This window comes from Carcharodon carcharias, chromosome 6 (assembly GCF_017639515.1).
Source record: "Carcharodon carcharias isolate sCarCar2 chromosome 6, sCarCar2.pri, whole genome shotgun sequence".
NCBI classification, from domain to species: Eukaryota; Metazoa; Chordata; class Chondrichthyes; order Lamniformes; family Lamnidae; genus Carcharodon; species Carcharodon carcharias.
In genome coordinates, this window is record NC_054472.1 from 160,499,378 (window position 1) to 160,520,816 (window position 21,439).

General features: G+C 43.0%; 1 protein-coding gene across 1 annotated transcript in view; it reads right to left on the reverse strand.

Annotated features, from left to right (window-relative positions):
- The window catches only part of col22a1 (collagen, type XXII, alpha 1), a 196,699-nt gene that overhangs the window by 58,802 nt on the left and 116,458 nt on the right, over nt 1–21,439 (reverse strand). Inside the window, exons 20-28 of the mRNA XM_041190170.1 lie at nt 19,475–19,507; nt 18,479–18,532; nt 11,104–11,157; nt 10,227–10,280; nt 8,377–8,430; nt 6,190–6,243; nt 5,281–5,385; nt 5,024–5,068; nt 1,500–1,577 (exon numbers count right to left, since the gene is read on the reverse strand). Coding sequence (XP_041046104.1) covers nt 1,500–1,577; nt 5,024–5,068; nt 5,281–5,385; nt 6,190–6,243; nt 8,377–8,430; nt 10,227–10,280; nt 11,104–11,157; nt 18,479–18,532; nt 19,475–19,507 — 531 coding nt within the window. The remainder of the gene's footprint in view (nt 1–1,499; nt 1,578–5,023; nt 5,069–5,280; nt 5,386–6,189; nt 6,244–8,376; nt 8,431–10,226; nt 10,281–11,103; nt 11,158–18,478; nt 18,533–19,474; nt 19,508–21,439) is intronic.

Sequence of the window (21,439 nt, forward strand, 5' to 3'; positions counted from 1 at the left end):
GTGCTGCCTCAGGGAGATCGGCACTGATTTAAAACTTTCAATAAAGTGTAGAAAAAAATTTCCCTGCCATGTCCCCTCATGTGACACTGTCACATGAGCTGGGACATGTCCATAACTTTTATTGTAAAATATTCTGCATTTTTTAAATCACTCATGAAACCTCATCCTGCTCGTGAATGAGGTTTCACGTTTCTTCACAAGCCCGCCTGGGCTCCCGGCCTGCCCACCAACCTTAAGGTTGGACGGACAGGTCTATTAATGAGCTCAATTGGTTTTCTAATGGCCTTAATAGGCCGTTGATAGGCCCACGAAGATTGAGGATGGACACCAGGCCTAGGTACGTCTGAGGCTTTTTGGATTGGGAGCTGGCCGGCACCTTACCCACCCACTGCATTACAGGCTCAGGTCGTGGGTGGGCGGGAAGACAGTAAGGCTAGCCACCCGATAGCTGACATATGTTGGGCAACTGACTGTCTAGTAATTTAAAATAGCTGCATGCTCAACTGGAAAAGCCATTGCTGCTGCATAGGCTGTTGTGGTTACTGCCCCCCATCCCCCTCACATTTGCAAATTATAACACCAATCTGCAGCATGGTATCACAATTTCCTACAGTTTGGTGTTTTCAAATATTCTGATTTGTAAAATGTGTTTATCTCCCGTTTGTTGTGCAACAGATGCCCTATTAATCTGTGGAATAAGAATGCACTGATTCCTGTGAACATTTGCATAACCAAGTTTGTTCTGGCATGACTATTGACTGATAACCCATAGGGAAAAAAAAACAGCTCGGACCAGTACTCTCATTTCCCAGTTTTTACTGCTTATTCATTCTGGGTAATGAAATAGAATTGTTTTCCAATAGATTCTTTATTTCAGGAAAAAAATAACACTGGTTGCTACAGAAACGACACCATAAATTGCAGCAAGTTTAAAAGGACCCCAAAGAGTAACTGCTGTTCACATTAACTACTTAGCTTGGGTCCTGGGGCCTTCTGGTTGATGCTATCCTGGGACCAGTCATTAAACTCACAGACTCTGCCAGAAAATGGGCCTGTGCCTTTAACGTCTGAAAAGTCTACTACTGACCCAGGAAACCAAAATTGGCTACAGGTCAGTATAGACATAAGTAGTGCACTTTGGGTGTGTTGGTCCTGTCAAGGAAAAGAATGCTGAAAGCAGAACATTGAACCTTTGGCTGTATTTTGGCAAATTCACTCAGTGAGTGACTCCAATGAGTGAAACTGCCAATATATGAGTCAAATGAAGAACTGTGGTACTGCACCCAGTAGGAATAGAGTTGATCAAACTCAAGTCTGTTTACTTTTATCAGACGTATTTGTGAAATAGAGGAACAAGGATATGCAGAATTAATACTTCATAAAAATGGAACACCTATTATCTTACAAATTCAGGGCCAATTTGACTTTAAGCATTTGACCCAACCCTGCTTTCAAAGGCAGTATTGGGTTATTTTGGGCCATATACTAAATTGACTTACTGGTGCTCCTGGGTTCCCTTCACCAGGAGGTCCTCTGTCTCCTGGTGTCCCTGGTAAACCAGGATCCCCTGGATCACCCTGCAAGAAGGGGAAAAAAAATTAACCTAAGAATAAACAGTTTATATTATCTTCACATTATTTCTTTCCAGTTTTCTCATTCCTTCTCTCCACAGGGACCTCACCCGAATAATTAGTCACAGACTCATAGTCATACAGTTATACAGCACAGAAACATCGTGTCCATGCCAGCTATCAAGCACCTATCTATTCTAATCCCATTTTCCGGTACTTGGCCCGTAGCCTTGTATGCTATGGCATTTCAAGTGCTCATCTAAATACTTAAATGTTGTGAGGGTTCCTGCCTCTACCACCCCCCCACAGGCAGTGTGTTCCAGATTCCAACCACCCTTAGGTGAAAAAAAAATCCTTAAATCCCCTCTAAACCTCCTGCCCTTTACTTAAATCTATGCCCCTAATTATTGACATCTCTGCTAAGGAGAAAATTTTCTTCCTATTCTTGATATGTGAGCCTTGACTGTAAGTTTTAATAGGATAATTGATCCTGCGAGATATCGCAAATGCGTTTATTCCTCTCAATGGATGTCTACAGACAAACTTCTCCAATAGAAGTTACCCGTTACTGTAAGCAATTGAAAGTCTAGATGATTTCACCTTCCTTTCTATATGATGTTCCCACTGGTGGAGGAGTCCAAAACTAGGCCATAAATATATGATAGTCACTGATAAATTCAGTGAAGAGTTAAAGAGAAACTTCTTTATCTAGAGAGTAGTTAGAATCTGCAACCTGCTTCCACATGGAAGTATTGAGATAAAGAGCATAGATACATTTAAGGGGAAGCTAGATAAGCACATGGAGAAAGGTATAGAAGGATATCTGGACAGGGCTGGGAGAGGGGTGCGAGAAGGCTTAAGTGGAACATACACACTTGCATAGACCAACTCAGCCAAATGTCCTATTTCTGTGCCAGAAATTCTGTGTAATGGACTTTTGCATTAAGTATAATATGATCAATTTACTCAGCACTGACCAATCTTCTATAATGACATCTTTGGATTCAGAAGAATGAAAAAGTTCCCCTATTTTCATGACACCCAGGAATGTCATGAAGCATTTTGCTGATGACACTAAAGTCTGGTCAGGTCATAAGTGTAAGGGAGGAGGATTCAAAGCGAAATGGATTAAGTATCAAATTTGTTAAGGACTGGCAATTGTTCATGTCAGGGTATTATGAACTTTCAGTCAATACTTTTAAAAACTGGACCGCAACAAGCTATTGAAATATCTGCTGAAAATCATGTGACCTTTGGCATTTATGCTACAGTTAGTATCAAGTCTCAGGCAAATACTTTGTTAACTATGGGCATTCACAGCCAACCGGAGAACTTTTACATCTCTAAGGATAGGCCAACCAAAAATAACTATGCAAATTCCAGACTCCCTGTCTCCATGGGCTGGATTTTACAGCCCCTACTGGACATGCTTTTGATGGGGGGGGAGGTGGACATAAAATATGACAGCCTACTTCCTCTCCTCTCCCACCCGAGATCTCCCCCTTAACACGGTAGTTTGGCAGAGAAGTTGGCAACCCACCCACCATTTTTAACAAGGGTCAATTGAGCTTGTTAACCATAATGCAGTTGGCGTCTTCAGGTGGGTGGGAGTGAGCAGTTTGGGGTGGAGTGCTGGGGTGGAGGTTGCTGCATTCTGCAAACACTGCACATCGATGCCACACAAGACACAAGGGCATTAAGTACACACATGCTGTAAATATGGGCAAGCTGACACATGCTTTATATTAATATGGGCATTACCATATTAGGGCATACAACATGTGCCTGGCTCTTTTAATACCCATATTGCATGGAGGCTTTGTCCACTTAGAACCAGTGTTCAGCTAACCAGACACACACCGGGCATCCAGAAAACACTATCAGGCGGCTGACTCCCTAGCATCCATAAGACTGGAGGGTATTTCTTCCAATTCCAATATGACAAATGGGTGAAGCATGCAAGGTACATCACATAGTTCTAATATGACAGAGAGCCCTGATTTGAATATTAAGTGTACTCACCTACTTTTTGCCTCAGCGATTACTGCATTAAACACAATTTCCCAAAAGAATTTAAATATGTTTTATTAATTTATGATTCTACATATATCATTTTCATATGGTTCTAAGGACTGTTCTGGTTTTCATTTACGCCCAGCCCCACTTTATATCCAGTCCCATACTATAATATAATTCAGGCCTGCTCTCTCCACTGATCAATTTAATTTGCTCCGCTTCATTCCTACACTGTTTTAGACCTTAATCCTAGGCTCCACTTAAGGCATGCACTCCCGGCTGTGCCTTTACTCGGGGTTCAGGGTTGCTCCCCTGGTTGATGTCTTAGATCTGCTTTATTCTATTCCCTTTGCTTTGTTTTGGGATCCCATCTTAACTGCAATTCCCAAGCAAGCTTCAGTTTCCTCTGGCAGCATTTCAGCTGACTCAAACTCAACTGCCACCTCCTTGATAAAATCAAAAAACTGCGGATGCTGGAAATCCAAAACAAAAACAATTACCTGGAAAAACTCAGCAGGTCTGGCAGCATCGGCGGAGAAGAAAAGAGTTGACGTTTCGAGTCCTCATGACCCTTCAACAGAATGTCAACTCTTTTCTTCTCCGCCGATGCTGCCAGACCTGCTGAGTTTTTTCAGCTAATTCTGTTTTGTTTTGCCACCCCCTTGATCCTGTTTGGTGTTGTACTGCAGAAGAGAAACAGGCTCTGCAGTTGGATACATTTTTATATAGTTGTGTACAACAATCTCATTGGTGACTTCAAAAAGTCACATTTCACATCCACAAAAATGCTTAATAAGGGATAATGAATGTTAAAAGCAGAAAATTATGAGTTGAATATGCACATCAAGACCAAATATGGGCAGGAAATATACACAGATGCACACAGGGTACATCAACATGATTATCAATACCATAAAAGGGCATAATATTTTAAGCACTTGTATGTTTCACAATGGGCATCATGCATCACAATGGGTGCCATGGGGAAATTACAACCTATATAAAACCGGCAAAATATTTGAAAGAGGTAGCAGTAGTTAGAGGGAAGCCAAAGTACCACTATGGCAAGAAGCCGCTCGAGGAGAAGCTATGGTCGAGGCAGGAGGCAAAACACAAGACAACGTGGAAGGAGGAGGAGGAGGAGGAGGAGGAGAAGGAGACAAGGCAGTCGAGGAAGGAGAGGCCGTTAAGCTCCTTCAGACATTGCAAAATGGAAAGTAAGCCACATTTGGACCAACGGAATATTAAAGTCAACTACTGCATGAAACATCCTGCTATCTCCTAAGCCAAGCAGACTGACTGCCCTGCATGTTTTGAAGACTTCATTATCTTCTGTTCTGATTTGTTGACAATGAATAAAAGCATCAGCAATGATGCTGGAAAAAAAATGTTGTGCCTTGAAATTTTTTATAATTATAATAAAAAGCACAGCTCACCTTTGGTCCTTGGGGTCCCGTCAAGCCGGGTGTACCAGGCTGCCCCTGTAACAGTAAGGAGTGTAACAGTAAGCAGCCTCAGCGATTGCTGCTTAAACACACAATTTCCCAATAGAATTTTCATATGGCTTTAAGGACTGTTCTGGTCCATTTCCGCCCAGCCCCACTTTACATCCAAGGTTCCTGACTATAATATAATTCAGGTCTGTATACAGAATTGTACATGATATCGGGGGTTAGGGTCAAGGATGACTTACCGATTTTCCAGTTTTACCTTCCCCCGGCTGTCCGGGGACTCCAGGCAGCCCAGCGTCACCAGGATTTCCAGGTAACCCAGGTTCACCATCTGTACCAGGCGCCCCCTGTACCAAACAATGATAAATATTATCCTCAGTCCACTGCAGGAGAAGTTTCAATGAACTTATCCAGTACTGATACATACAGCCTCCTATCTCAATATATCCTAGCCATAGAGGCTAGTGCCTTATCTCTCTTATCCTTGTGGGAGGAATGGGGACACAACATTCACAGGAATGTGAATTGGCATGGCATCTTCACTGCCATGGAAGAGGCAGCAATGGAGAGAATGAAAAGAAACTGCAAAACAAAGAGGTGCATTGCTGCCCACCTCCAGCCCATCTGGCAACATGCCAAAGGTTCATTTGCATAGGGGAGCCTCAGTACTGCAAAGGTTCATGCTCTTTAAGGCTAGTTCTCAATGCCTCTTGTGTCTCCCACAGGTTTGAATATTGAGGCAGAAGGAAATATTCCTGTTTGTTCTGGGAAAATCACTCCATTAGCGACTGGAAGGCAATTGTCACATCTTTCAAGAGCTCGCCCACTGGCTCAGATACAGTCACCTCGGTGGTTACTCACATGCACACACAGGGTGGCACTGAATGGCGAGCATGTCATGCATGTGCACTCCCTGCTACTTTATACTTTTCACCACACCAGCTATTTTGATCGTCTCTCTGAGATTGCCAATTCTGTATTTGTTAGTGTGTTTTGTAACTCCAAAGTGATGGTGTGCTTTTAGCTAGCATCCTCAGTTTCAAAACATCCCACAGGATAACATGTCTTAACGCATTTGCCTGTATTTGAATCTAAACCCACAGAGATAATTACGGTAAATCACTGAACTGCATGATTAACTGCACTCTTACCTTCTCACCTCTGCGACCATCATTGCCTGGGGGACCAGCAACTCCTGGGACTCCCTGTGTAATGAAGTATTAGATACGTACTTATTAACAGTTTTCCGTTTATTTGAAGAAAGGGTACCTGCCAGCACCTGCGATATTCCCAAGACCCGGAATACCTGCACCACACATAGGATTCCCAAACTTCTTGGAATGGGAGAGTCACGAGATTTCTCTTGTTGAGCATTGCCTCCACTGGTTTAAACATCCCACTGCAACCCCACCCCATCACCACCACCATCCCTCTCTCCCCCATCACTGGCTGTGAGCTGCAACTGTGTGGGGGAGGCAGGAGAGTTGGAAATTGAGAGACATTGGGCAATGCAGGTTATAACAGTTGGGACAGTGGAGGGCGGAGTGGGGGGTAATGTGGGTGTGGTCTCAGCATTCCTGGGAGAAAGGTTCTGAAATCAGTGGTGGAGAGCCTCTGACTTTGGCAGTGTGGGGTGGTGGGGGGAGGGAGTGTACCTTTCAAACTGGGGCGGGGGTTTGTGGGGAGTGATGACTTTCGACTCATGGGGTTTGAAATGGAGATCTGTTAACTGCAGCATCTCACTGGAGGGGAGGGTCTAAATGGGATGGGGTAAGCCACGTTTTTGAACTGCAGTCAATGTGTATGTACATCCACAGTGCTGTTTGGAAGGGAGTTCCAGGATTTTGACCCAGCAGCAGTGAAGGGATGACAATATAGTTCCAAGTCAGGATGGTGAGTGACTTGGAGGGGAACTTGTAGGTGGTGGTGTTCCCATGCATCTGCTGCCCTTGTCCTTCTGGGTGGTAGAGGTATCAAGTTTGGAAGGTGCTGTCAAAGAAGCTTTGGTGAGTTCCTGCAGTGCATCTTGTAGGTGGTACATACTGCTGCTATTGTGCATTGGTGGTGGAGGGAGTGAATGTTTGTAGTAGTTGGGGTGTCAATCAAGTGAATAAAAGCAAAATACTATTGATACTGGAAATATGAAATAAAAACAGGAAATGGTCTGAAGTTGTTGAACTCAGACCATGAATTCTCTCCTTTACCTTCACCCCTTTTTAAATCCCTTCTTTTAAGCATATTTTTAATTTTTATCCACTTATTTTTATTTTCATTTTTTTCATTTATATTCATTTATTTGTTGTTTTACCTCCATTTTCAAATCCTTTCTCCTCACCCTATCCCCAAAAAGGCCATCGTTATTTGTTCCATGTTGTTCTTTCACAGAGTGCTGACCCTTGTTCTGCTATTAACACATTCTGCTTTCTTACTTTCATGCCACTATCAGCCCTGGCCAGAATATTGTTCAGGTCTTGCTGCATTTGACAGCTTCAGTATCTGAGGAGTTGCGAATGGTGCTGAACATTGTGCAATAATCAGAAAAGATCTCCACTTCTGACCTTATGATGGCAGGAAGGTCATTGATTAAACAGCTGAAGATGGTTGGGACACTACCCTGAGGAACTGCCACTCATCCTCTTACACAAAGTCCCTTTCACCTATCACATTTGTCCTCACTGACCTACATTGTTTTCTTGTTAAGCAATGCCTTGATTTTGAAATTTTCATCCTTGTTTTCAAATCTATCCATGGCCTCACCTCTTCCTATCTCTTTAATCCCCTCCAATACTACACCCCTCCAAATATCCACATTCCTCCATTTCTGGCTTCTTGAGCATCCCCGATTTTAATCCTGGGACTCCCTCCCTAAAGCACTGTGGGTGCACCTACACCACGCTGACTGCAGTACTTCAAGAAGGCTGCTCATCAGCATCTTCTCAAGGGCAGTTAGGGATGGGCAATCAATGCTGACCTTGCCAGCGACTTTCAGATTGCACAAATAAATAAATAGCTCCACTATTGACCTTCAGCTACCAAGGTCTGTTTTTTCTGTTAACCATTTTATCTCTCCTTCCTCCTTGAAGATGGTCCTTAACTGCCTTACAATATCCTTATGTGACTTGAAGTTAAATTTTGTTTAAAAGTGCTCCTGTAATGGGTCTCGAGACATTTTATAATGTGAAAGGAACTTTATAAATGCAAGCTGTTGTTGTCAGTTAACTTCAAGATTTGAAAAGCATCCCTTTCTTCCCACTATCCCCCTCCCAATCCCCACCCCTGATATATCAGCCACCCAGAATAAAGGAATTCCCCACTAATAATGATTCTGATGTACATACCACATTTCCTGGCACACCATGTGGACCTGGTGGACCTGGTCTTCCAATAGCCCCCTATAATAAGGCAAGTTAAAAGAAAAATCATTTTAAAAACCGTATTGGCAGTAAGAATTAATCACAAGTTAATGAAATTAAGCTATAAAGCAATTTGCTGAATGAGTATAAATATTAAAATCACTGGTCATTCATTAAAAGTATTCAGTCAACATAAAGCTGTTATTAGTTAGGCTAACTACAGACTGGATGGACCTCTGGGCAGCATCTATAAACAGAAGGTTACTATAATCTTCTGTTAGTTTTTGTAATATGGAGAGTGGTTGGACAGAATTGGTCTTATCGTACCAGGGGTAGAGGTCTAACAATATCCAGTTGGGGCTGGGGCCTATTAGCACTTGGTGGTGGGATTGGAGTGTATTAGTAATGAAGTGGCTGCCAGACTCTGGGGGGGATGTTCTCCCTGCTGTCTAACTGGCCTAAGTTGATGATGAGAGCACTCAGTGAGGAGTGGTCACTGTGAGCTGGCAGTACTCAATGAGATATAGAAAGATTTGGAGACAATTTGGTGGTGTATATGATCTGCCATCTGTCTGACAGGCTTTAATGTTATCCATGTTGAGCTGGAAGAAATTTCACGTCATCCAGGAGTTGAGCATGGAACGCAGCTGAAGTGGACAGTATAAGTGGGTCAAGACAGAAATAAGCCCATTTCTGGAGAAACGGCTGGCAAGAAACAAAATAGGGTAGGTTGATGTATTAATAAAGATGGAAATTGTTTCAGCAGATTTTTTTTAATGTTTCCTAATTTATCCATTGTTCCCAATTTCTCAGTAAATATTGCCATTTTTTGCACTCTTTTGAATCAGAAAGTTGAAGGTTCAAATGTTAATTCTGAATTTGAGTATTTGGCTCAGTGCCATATCCTCTGTAGATTTTCTCTTATGTTAAAAGGTGCTGCTATATAATATTGACTGTGTGAAGGAGACATGCAGGGTAATCAAGACGAGTGTTATCTGGGAAGTTATATCTGCCAAAATGTCACCAGTTATTCTTCAGGCCTTGGAGGCTCAGATTACCAGGAAGGAAGGGAGTTAAGCTAAACTTTTATAAATCACTGGTTAGCTCTCAGCTGGACTATTGGAATTCTGTGGACCACACATTAGAAAGGATGTGCAAAATTTTACAGCGCCTCCCGCTGGTGGGTCAATGGAGTTTGAACGGCTCACCGCATTTTCTGGCCCCGCCCCCACAGTGACAGGGCGGTAAAATTCTGCCCGGTGTCAAGATGGAGCAGATGTGATTTACCAGAATGATGACCAGAGGTGAGGGACTTTAGTTATGTGGAGAGACAAGAGAAGATTGTTTTCCTTAAAACAAAGAAGATTAAGGGGTGACATAGTTGAAGTGTTCAAAATTGTGAAAGGTTTTAATGGATTAAATAAGGATAAATGGTTTCAATTGGCAGGGGGATCACTACAAAGAGACCACAGATTTAAGTTAATTAGAAAAAAAGAGAAGGAATATTTTTACTCATAGTGAATTCTTATGGTTTGGAATACACTGCCTGAAAGGGTGGCAGATTCAAAGGTAACTTTCAAAAGGAGCTTGGATAAAAGCTTGAAATGAAGCATGCAAATTAGGAGCAGGGGGAGGCCACTCGGCCCCTTGAGCCTGCCTTGCCTTTCAATAAGATCAAAAATTAGCAGAGTTATGGAGAAAGAGCATTGGAACGATCTTTCAATTAACCATTCAGACAATGCCTCACTAGTTTTTAACCAATTAAGCTGGTAGAAAAAACAATAAGAATTATAAGTTTATTTGCTCAGTTAATTGCATTTAAATAAACCACTCACCATTTCACCTTTTGTCCCAGAAACCCCAGCTGGCCCTCGATCACCCTGTTGACCCTGGGAGTTAAAGAAACGCATGTAAGCTAAAGATTTGACGGATTTCCAACCATTTTAAGATGACTTATGCACAAGTATATCTAATAAAGATAACACATCATAATAAAATAGGTACAGTAAGGAACTCCTAATCAAAGCAACATTGAACATGCTATGGGCAGTTTTAGGTAAACTAAATCTCCACAGGACAACTATCTGTTGTCATCATTGTGAGTCTGAGGTTGTCCATGGGGAGGATTTACAGGTACTGCAGGAGGCTAGACTGTTGATAAACTTTACCTTTTATTGAACATTCTACTAACTACACATATTATAAAGCGTCCACAACATTCAAGAAACTTAAAACCAACAAGGGCAAAGCAGCCCGCTTGATCATCACTCCATCCACCACTTTGAACATTCACTCCACGACCATCTCACAGTGCAGCAGTGTGCACCATACAAGATGCACTTCAGCAACTTGCCAAGGACCCTTTGACAGAATCTCTAAACTTGTGACCTCAACCACCCAGAAGAACAAGGGCAGCAAATACACAGGAACATCACCACTTGCAAGTTCCCCTCCAAGTCACACACGATCCTGACTTGGAACTATATTGCAATTCCTTCACTATTACTTGGTCAAAAACCTGGAACTCTTTCCCTATCAGCACTGAGTGTCCCTACATCACATAGACTGCAGCAGTTCAAGAAAGTGGCTCACCACCACATTCTCAAAGCTAGTTAGGGATAGGCAAACAATGCTGGACTTGCCAACGATGCTTACATTACATCTCAAAATGAGTACATATATCACACATCTCTTGAGGAAAATGAATATTACCTTTGGGCCTGGGGGTCCTTGTGGTCCACTTGTGCCTGGTATTCCATGGGAACCCTAAAACAACAATTTCACTTGTTACAGAGATGCAAAAGCACGCTGGCTGATTTAAACAAAGCTACCATTTCACTGGACATAAACACCTAAGTGTTTGATTCAAATGTCTTCCCTCCAACAGTTTTTGACATCGCACTATGCTCTTTGACCCTTGGCTCTTACCTTAAATTTCTCAATAAAATGAAACGAGCACAAATTTGTGTTAATCAATATCACAGAATTAATGGAATCACATGTATTCTTGAAGAGACCTGTCAAAATTTGAAGAGTCAGTCAGTTAATGTGAATAAAGGAGCTGTTTAAAGCACAGGCAGTGAGCGACATTGCACATGGTCCTTGATCGGTCAGTAAATTTGTCCACTGAATATCTGAGCTACACAGGCCAGGGAGGCCTGACCTTATCTGAGTTTAGACCAAATAGGAGCAGCACAACAACATCAATATGTTAGAAACGGGATAATCTGCCAAAGTTCCTGCTCCTGTTCATTTTCCGACTGCCCCCTCCTGGAAGTGCAGCTGTGTGATGTCAGGCAAAAAATTGTGTCCCATGGATAAACAGCCTGTTGGCAGTCATCATCAAAGCTTGCATATTAACAACAACCATGTGGATGAGACATCAGCATCAAAGATCAGCCATCCCTCACTGAATAGCAAAATAGGCCCGAGGGGCTAAATGGCTTACTCCTATTCCTATGTTCCCATAGAAGAGAGTTAATGAGGCAGAATACAGAGGAAAGAAGAAAATGAGAACAAACACAACAGGAAAATGTTCTCTGCTCACTGTAGGTTAGTGATATTGTATGCACAGCAGGAAGGTTCCACTGAAAGGAAAAAAGACTTGGGTTTATAATTTCATAAAGTCAGGTTGTCCCTTCCAGCCAATTGAGAACTTTTTGAAGTGTGGAATGTCGGAAACATGGCAGCCAATTTGCATATGACAAGCTCCTATGAACAGCAATGTGTTAACGTCCAGATAATCTGTTTTTAGTGATTTTGGTTGAGGGATAAATATTAGTCAAGATGACAGGTCGAATTCTCCTGCTCTTCACTGAAGCAGTATCATGAGATTTTTCTCCATCCACCTGAGAAAGTAGATGTTGCCTCAATTTAACAGAAAACCACTTCTCCCAAAGTGCAACATTCCCTCAGTACTACATTGAAATGTCAGCCTAGGCTATGCATTCAAGTCTCTGGAGTGGGACTTCAACTCACGAACTTCTGACTCTGGGGCAATAGGACCACCATTGAGTCAAGGGTGACACCTCAACCTTTGTTAATGAAAGCTTAAATGCAGCAGGAGTTTTTCAATTTTTATTCTTTCACAGGAAGTGGGCATCACTGGCAAGGCCAGCACTTGTTGCCCATCCCTATTTGCCCTTTGAGCTGAGTGGCTTATTAGACCATTTAAGTCAAAAAAATTTCTGTGGACCTGAGGTCACGTGTAGGCCAAACCAGGTAAGGATGACAGATTTCCTTCCCTAAAGGGCATTAGTAAACCAGGTTGGTTTTTACAACAGTCAATGATAGATTCATGGTCACCATTGCTGAGATGAGCTTTCAACTCCAGACTTAATTAATTGAATTTAACATTTCACCAGCCAGTACTGTGGGATTTGAACACACGCTCCCAGAGAATTCACCTCATGGGCCTTGGGAGTATTGGTTGACTGACAATCCCACTGCACCACCATCTCTCTGAATTTGCTCTGATCACTGTGCTTAGCAGCATTGCTAACACAGTGCGAGATTTGGTCTGCTTATACTCCTGACAAAAACTTTGAAAAATATTCTGTTAATGATTTGACTCCAAGGAGTGTTTGTTTACAGTCATGCAAAGCATAAAGAGCTAAAAATGAATGTCATTGTCAACATTTTACAGGCTTTAAAATTCAGGTGTAGTCACAGTAAGGCACATTTGGCAACATTGGAAAGGTACACTGGACCTGAAACTAATGGTGTTGCATTTGGGTATGCAAACCCTGTGCATCATTTCCAATATTGGCCTGGATATTGCTTCAACCCCAAATTCATGTGCAGTATCTGAAAAGGCCAGTAGGAAGTCCACAGAAAACTGTTGCACAGTCTCCTTTGTTTCTTACCGCTGAGCTATGGCAGCTAGTCGTGACCCTAAAAGCTTGGTTATGATGCCTGCTGAGGGCAGCAGGTATCATCATGGAGGGAGGTGGATGGCAATTTAGGTTTTGCTGGAGGGGTCAGGATTTGGCAGGGGGTGCTATGTGAGAGCAGTAGTTTTAATGTGGAGTCAAAAGGGTTTCTGTTCCTCCAGTCAGCTCAGACTAACTTTCTGTACTTAATTTTTTTTAGAGGCAGCCCTTAGGGGCCATCGGTGTGACCTCTGAGTGTCTGAAATACTGGTGCTTGCAGTGCTCAGTGACAATCACATTTGGTTTGAACCAGGGAATATTAGTGCCATCTGTCCAATTTGCATTGTCCATGGTTGCAATCAGATTTCCGGGCCATTTTAAGCCTTTAGTCTCAGGATATATTGAAAGGAATGGTGCAGTGCTGCCCCTGTGTGGTGAATAGCAATAAACACAACTAGCTTTCAGTAATCCCAATGACCAAACGAGTTCTCAAGTATTACATTTAAACACCACTATGCTTTGCAATTAAAAGAAAGGAGGGGTTGGAGGTAACAATGCTGGCATAGACACAAAGGAGACTACTGAAAATAAAAAAAAACAAACAATATTTATATTGGAGACCAATCAAAATCAATGAAACATCAAACGATAGATTCTCCCTTCGCTTCGACGATGAGTGCCCAGCAACATCAGTTGTTCACACCTAGGTTGTTGTTGTCTAATACGTGATGTTAAACTAAATAGTGATTTGCAGATCCAATTGTAAATATTATATATGAAGTCACTATAGGAGGGGTGGGTGAATGCACTGGCCATATTTATGGCCTGCTTGCCCGCCCTATAGGAACCTGATAAATGCTGTGTTGGTGCTGCTGGATTTTTTTTTGTCTCTGCTGCCGCCAGCACCGGCAATACTTCTCCAATACGTTGCTCACCAAAATGCCTGACCCAGTTTTGCAATCTGGACAAACATCAATCCCAGTCCAGTTGAAGCTGCAGCAGTGGTCTAGCAAGTTTGATTCTTAAGGGCAGTAACTGAATCTTTCTTAGACAACAAACTTGACAGCTTTTTAAAGGCAACAATAAATTTGAAAGAATCCTTTGTGGAGGGAGGGACACTGTTGTATCAAAAGTCCCCGTTTCACTTTATTTCTCTTTTAAGCAGTGTTGGGTACAAAAGTAAATTGAATCGGTTGACTGAGCAGTGATGTCATCAGGGCTAAGAGGAGGGTGGATTCCCTCTTCATCTCTATTACCTCTCACCAGGCTTCGTTCCTTTATATCATGGGGTGCAATTTCATGACCACCCGATTGTATTCCGGTACTTCCCCCAACTCACCACTCCCCATGTGCGAGTGATTGGTGAACGTTACAGGACTGACTATTTAGCCATGGGATGGGTGGTGGGAAAAGATTTTGTCCTCCTTTAATAGTCCATAAAACACCTTCCAGCAGAGGCCTTGAGTAACAGTCAACCTTAAGAATTCTAGTTGATTTTCAGGGTTACTGCAGTCAATTGTAATGTCTTAACTTTGATGCTGACTGAGATTAGTTAATGCTTCAGGTATAAAGACAGCAGTCCTCTTCAATGTCTTGTCTCAGTGAGAGTCTTTATTGAACTGAGTAGAAATGGCAGGCTACAGTGCTTGCCTCATGGCAAAGTCACATGATTACAGAAAGCCAGATGTGTCAGACTGGTTACATTTCAAAACCCAAACAGGTAACATACTAGAGACCAGGGGTCAAACCCTTGACATTTTGCACAGCTCTCTTTCAAAGGTGTCAGCTCATTTTCACAGTGAAACATATAGGCATTCTCTGCTGCCATTAAATATTTTCTTAAAGAGACTCTTTTCCAGGCCTTGAACACCGTGGCTGATTTCAGTGTCAACACTTGGAAGCCAGCACAGACTAAGGGCTGATTTGACCTGGTCCCATGGAAATGGAATGGGGGGTTGGGCGGGGCTGGGAGCAAAATTAGAGAATTTGGTGCAGGGGTGGGGAGGGGTTGTGGTTGGGTTGGGGGGGGGCGGCGTGCTTTGATCAATAGCACCTTTAAATCCTCCCCTCCTGGAGCAGCAGGTGCCAGCAAGCCGCAGCTGTGGCTGTGAGTCATCCTGTGGAGGGCTCCCCATCCACAATGATTGCCTGGCAACTGTGACCACACTCAATTTTTTTATAATTTTATGATTGATCAGACAGTGCCTCCATTTTGAGGCACCTCAGGCTCACCCCAATCCTAGTGGGGCTGCTGGCCAGACATAATTGATGGCCTGCACTGCAGTTCCCTGGCATGCATCCCATCCTTAGTTGGCAGGGCTCTCAGAGACGTCTTCTTAATTGCTAGCCTCCAGGAAGACCGAGGCCGACATCCCGCCATGGCCATCTCCAGGTTCTTATCCCAGAATTGAGGCCAGTATCGAGATTGCAAGCCAATCTGGAAAATTCAGCTTTAGGAATCAAGTCAGGGACCTTCCTGGTCTGAATGGGTCAGTAGTTTGGAAGCTGGTGCATTTCCCCAATGAGCCACTGGGGGGCATTTTCCGTTAAGGGAGGGCTTTTATATCATGAAAAAGAAAGACTTGGGCCAGGATTTTCTCCTTGGCGATTTGGGGGCGGGGCCCGCTCGCCAAGGGGTAAATGGTGTGGGATGACGTTGGGAGGAACCCCTGATGTCATCTCAGTCCCTTTAAATATTCACGAAGGTGGGCGGACAGCCAATTAAGGCCATTGACAGGCTAATTAACCTTATTAAACACCCGGCACGGCCAAGCTTAAGGCGGGCTGCAGATTATTAATGAAACTTCATCCACTGTCGGGATGAAATTTCATGTCCGTTTTTTAAAAAGTTAACAAATTTTATGTGTTTATTATTAACATGTTCCATCTCGTGTGACATTGTCACATGAGGGGGACATGTTAATAATTTTAATATTTACCTATATTTAGAGTTTACTTACCTATCACGAATCACCCCGAGACAGGACTTGGTCTCAGGGAGCAGTGCGCTCTTTCACGCGCATGCACGAAAGAGCTCTTTGACAGATGGGGAATCCCTCCCCCCAAAACAGGAAGCACATAGCGCATTAATTGGCCCTCCCACTCAAAATGGCGGTGGGCCCCGTTTCGGCAGCGGGGTTCGGCTGCCTACCCTCCACCAAGTCAGTGGGCCCCACCTGCCCATTAAGGTAAGAATTCTGCCCTTGTAGTTATAAGGCATCTATCACAACCATAAAAAATTCCAAAGTGCTGTGCAGCCAATAAAGTAGTTTTGAAGTGTAGTCACTGTTGTAATGTAGGAAATGTGGAAGCCAATTTATGTCTAGCAAGGTCCCACAGACACCAATGTGATAATGAAAAGGTAATAGCCTGAATCTCCTGAGATGCAGAGGAGTGAAATCTGGATTTAAAGCCAGAATCTTCAGGTCAGCATGCGGGGGTGGGACCTGCTCGCCGACGAGTAAAATGATGCGCGGTGATGTCAGGCGTGTGTCCCGTCGTCACCGCGTGTCATTCTGGTCTTTAGTTCAGCGGGCGTGCAGCCGACTCTGGTGCGTGCCCGCCCAACTGTCAAAGGCCTATTAAGGCCATTTACAAATTAATTAAAGTGCTTAATTGAGCTGCCCGTTGAATCTTAAGGTTGGCAGGCAGGTGAAGAGCCTAGATGGCCTTCGCGTTTATCATGAGACCTCATCCACGGGTGGGATGAGGTTTCATGAAGGTTTATAAAGTTTAATGAAAATTTTTTTAAAAATTCTTTGACATGTTCCAGCGCATGTGACACTGTCACATGAGGGGACATGTCTTAAAAATATGTTTTTCTTCATTAAAATTTTTCAAAATCAAACTAATCTCCCTGAGGCAGTTCTATGCCTCGGGGAAATCTTTGCGCTCCTTCACATGCATGCGCGAAAGAGCACAGGCCCCGACTGAGATTACTCCCCACACCCCCCACCTACACAGGGAGCGCTCAGCGCTTCCGGGTGCGCGTTATGCTGGGTGGACCTTAATTGGCCCGCCCATGTAAAATGGCAGCGCGCAGCTGATCACGGGTGGTGATCGTTTGTGTGCCTGCCCATGCCCGGTCCCGCTCAAACCCCCGACAGGGAGAAAATTCTCCCCTAAGTCTGTGATGTGCGCTGGGACTTTGTGGAAGTCCTGGCACATGCACATGCATGGTGATTGCCTGGGAAGTTTAAACTACCGATGCGCTGATTTCTGCTGCCCGGGACTCTATGCAAATGTCTCTTACAAAGATTTCAGTGTCAGAGCCTTGGGCCAGGTATGCAGGACTCACCCTGGAAATGCTACACAGTTTAATCTCTGGTATATCTCAGAGATTAACTTGCATAATTGAATCGGGCACTACAACCAACCCCCCGGCCCCCTATCAGTTCCCTGACATGGCCTGATCCGACTGCCCCCCAATCTGATTACCTCCCTGACTTGACTAACCCCTCCCAACCCGACTACCAGCTCCCATCCCACCATCTACTCACCCACTCACTCACTCACCTTCCCACCCACCCGCTCACACACCTATTAACTCACCCACTCATTTCCTCACTCACTTACTCATTCACCCACCTGTTCACATGCTGAAGGACTTGAGGTCTTTAAAACATTATCTGAATACGGTAGTTAATGTCATAAAAAGAGTGTGTCTCCTCTCTTTGCCCATCTTCTCCTGCATTTGCCAGTCTTCCCCTTGAAAGGCCATGCTGATCCATTGCTGTTCAGTCAGTATTGATGGTCCCGGCTGAAAAGCTGCAAAAAATGTGGGGTGCAGAGATGTTCGCGGGCAGCACCAATATGCCCAGCATTGCCACTGGGCTAACCATCTTGGAACTTCTACAAAACAGTGCCATGGGATTTTTAATGCTCACCTGAAAAGGACAGATGGGGCCTCAGTTGAATGTCATCAAAAGGTGGCACTTCAGGCAGTGCAGCACTCCCTCACACTGGAGCGTGAGCCTAGATTTTTGTGCTCTAGTCATGGAGTGGGACCAGAACCCAAAACTGAGTGACTCAGGCACGAGTGCCAACTGAGCCACAATTGATATGTAACAGGAGGGTCCTGGGGAGACTGATGTGGAGCGTCCAGCTGATTTAACCATTTTTGTCACAGTCCTTGTATTCAAGTGAAAAGTGGCAGCAATATTCCCTTGACGTAGTGCTTTAAATAAAGGCCTTTAGTTCAGGAGGGTCATACTTACAGGCTCTCCTGGCTCTCCTGCGTCTCCTTTCTCTCCTTTCTCCCCATCCAATCCCTAAAAATAATAAAAGGAAAGAAAAGACGTGGCTATCAATCATTCCTCTTCAGGAACATATTTAGGTCATTAGATGTGTATTTGTTTAAAGAGGACTTCTCACCATTGGGGAGGTTTTCTGAAATACCTTTGGGGCTGGAATTTCCACAGGGAAATTCCTTGATATCCCGCTATAACCTCAGAGCAGGATTGATGGAAGCCCTGGAGAACTGAATATTTGTTGCATTCCTTTGGATTTTCCACTGATCTTCTACTGAAGTTACTGCTGAAAATCAGTATATGCCCTCCATCCCACCCCTACCCCTTGGAATTTTCAGGTAAAAATAATTGATCATCTCTCCCGCTCCCCATGTGAATCTTCAAGGAGGTCATGGCTCCACAGATCTTGGGTGTCCTGTGGTATCTTACCATTCTTCATGTTTCAGTTAATATAGAGTGTGTCTGCAGGCTGTTTGATACTGTGGATATTAGAGTGGACTGTAGCTTTATCTTCAACTCACACTGAGAGAGAAATTGTATTTAGAATCCACTTTAAACTAAAGACTCCATTTTGTGAGTAAAAGTCTGCTTCTTGTTAGATTTGCTGAGCATCTGGAGGAAGTCAATTAGACTGTCCAATCGGTAAGACGCGTAGCACTGCCTGCATCTAAGGTAGATTTGAAAGCTTTGACCTGCTCGTGGATAGCTCTACTTAGTTGACAACTAGTCATCTAAATTTCCAACTTTGATCAGAGTAAGGCAGACTGTCTGATTGTTTGAATAGGAAAAGGCCAAGATGACTTCCACTCACAACTAAATGCTTTGTATTTTCTGTACATATAGCTAGATAAGGTAATTTATGTTATGTCCCAAAAAGGTAATTTATGTGATGTTACATGGTGAAGGTGAACATTATCTTCAACAGGTACTATTAGAGAAAGTCAGTGCTTATTATATACCTACCGGTATCCCAGGTACAGAAAAACCTTCAGTTGCCTGAAAAAAAAGGAGAACAAATTTAAACTCATCTGTGGGAACTTGCATGAACCTGTTCCTGTTTTGCACACTCATGTATTTTTGAGTGTGCCATGCTAAGGGAAGGCGTGGTGGCTAGATGATATCTGCTTTCCTTGGAAGGGGCTGGAGTGTTCACTTGACATTTCCTAACATCGTCATCTTGCCTTTATCATGCATCATCAAATGCTGTTTGTCGACAGTGTTATGGCCGGTCCCCAGGCAAGGTCCCTCAATTTGTTAACTTCCTGAACAGGACTCCAATTTTGTTATGCTCGCAGGTGAGGAGGAATGAGCTGGCTCCCCGTCTTCATTCAATCCCCTTGGTTGGTTGCAACAAAATTAATTTAAAAGGGATCCCTTCCCCTGTGGATAACTTTTCCCAGTCAAATGTATCTATCTTTTAGAAGGCTTTCTTGAGCCAAAGAAAGAGTAAGTGTATTAGTTACTAAAGCCAGAGAAAATTAATAAAAACACAACACATACACATAGATCAGAAATGAGAAATTAAGAGTCCAAATAAAAGTTAAAAAAATACAATTGAGCCTTTGACTTGTCCATGAGGCGTAGATAGCGGTACATTATGGCCATTAAGTTTGGTGGTTTTGATAGAGCTGACTTTGGCAGTTTCACAATTAGTTTGCAGACACTTGGTTCTGCAGGGTGGCTGAAAGGCTGCCCTATTTCCCTTACATTAAGGCTTCTGCTGAGTTTCGCTTCCAGCAACAGAGAGGCTGAGAGATCGTTTTGCCTGCAAGCTGTGGAGATGGGGTGGGGGGAGGGGTGGTGGGAAACTCTTGTTCTTCTGCTTGCTATAACACACAGTCACACACTGTTACACTCTACAGATAACTTTTTTAACCCTTTTTTCCCTTGTATATTCCTGTAGTTGTCTTGTATCCGTCTCAGAACTATTTCTACATTCTCAGATATAAATCAGTAGGAGATGGACTTTTGGGTGACTGCTGAGATGTGCAAATTGGTCTTTTGTGTCTGCAACCACGGGGGATTAAAGTTCAGTCTTTTGTATCTTTTCAATCTCCCTTTTAAGTGTCTCTGCTTGAAGAAGGCCATGACACCTTTTCAGGCTTGACATTCCATGTTCTCTCAGGACAGATTTGTGTCATGAAGCTATGAGTGTATATAATATTTTTGGCAAATATTATTCTTTTAAAATAGAGGTTTAGTCTGTGGGTGTGTCTTAATTGGATTAAAGCCAGCTCCACTGGGTGCTTTGATGTGTATTATTTTTGATATTTGGGAGAGATAGAATGCATTTGAATTTTTTGAATAGAGCATTCAAGAATTGGGGTGAAAACTGACACCTATCTAGCAGATACCAAGCAATATGTTTATATTACTAATACAATTGGTACTATGAAAAAGGTTTAGTTGTTAGAGAGGTTTAGTTCAGAGATTGGTGATACAATGAGAATTTACATTCAACAGGCTGTGCTAGGTATAACTTCAGCAGTTTTGTGTGTGTAGAATGGAGGCAATGTAATGTCAAAGCAGCTGTAAGCATCTAACTGGCTCCACAGGAACCAAAGTGAAAGAAAACTCATTTTGAATTATAAGGTGAAAATGCTTTGCCTGGTGTTTGGTTAAGTCTATGGGTTGCTGTTGCCTTCATGGAGATTAGTTTGGGAATTTGTTAAAAGTTATGATAGCAATCATTTGTAGCCATGTGTATATGTTTAACTTGTGTAAATTAATAAAATGTTTCATTTAGTTTAATGTAAAATCACGAGAGCTGGTGACATGATTCCTGAATTTAGAGTTGTATCTCAAAAATAACACTTAAAATTATCAGTTATGACAGTTGTTTAAAGTTTCCCTCTCAGATTTTAAAAAAATAACTCAGCTTTACCAACTGCTCAGTCATAACATCTGTCAATATAATCCACATAGGAA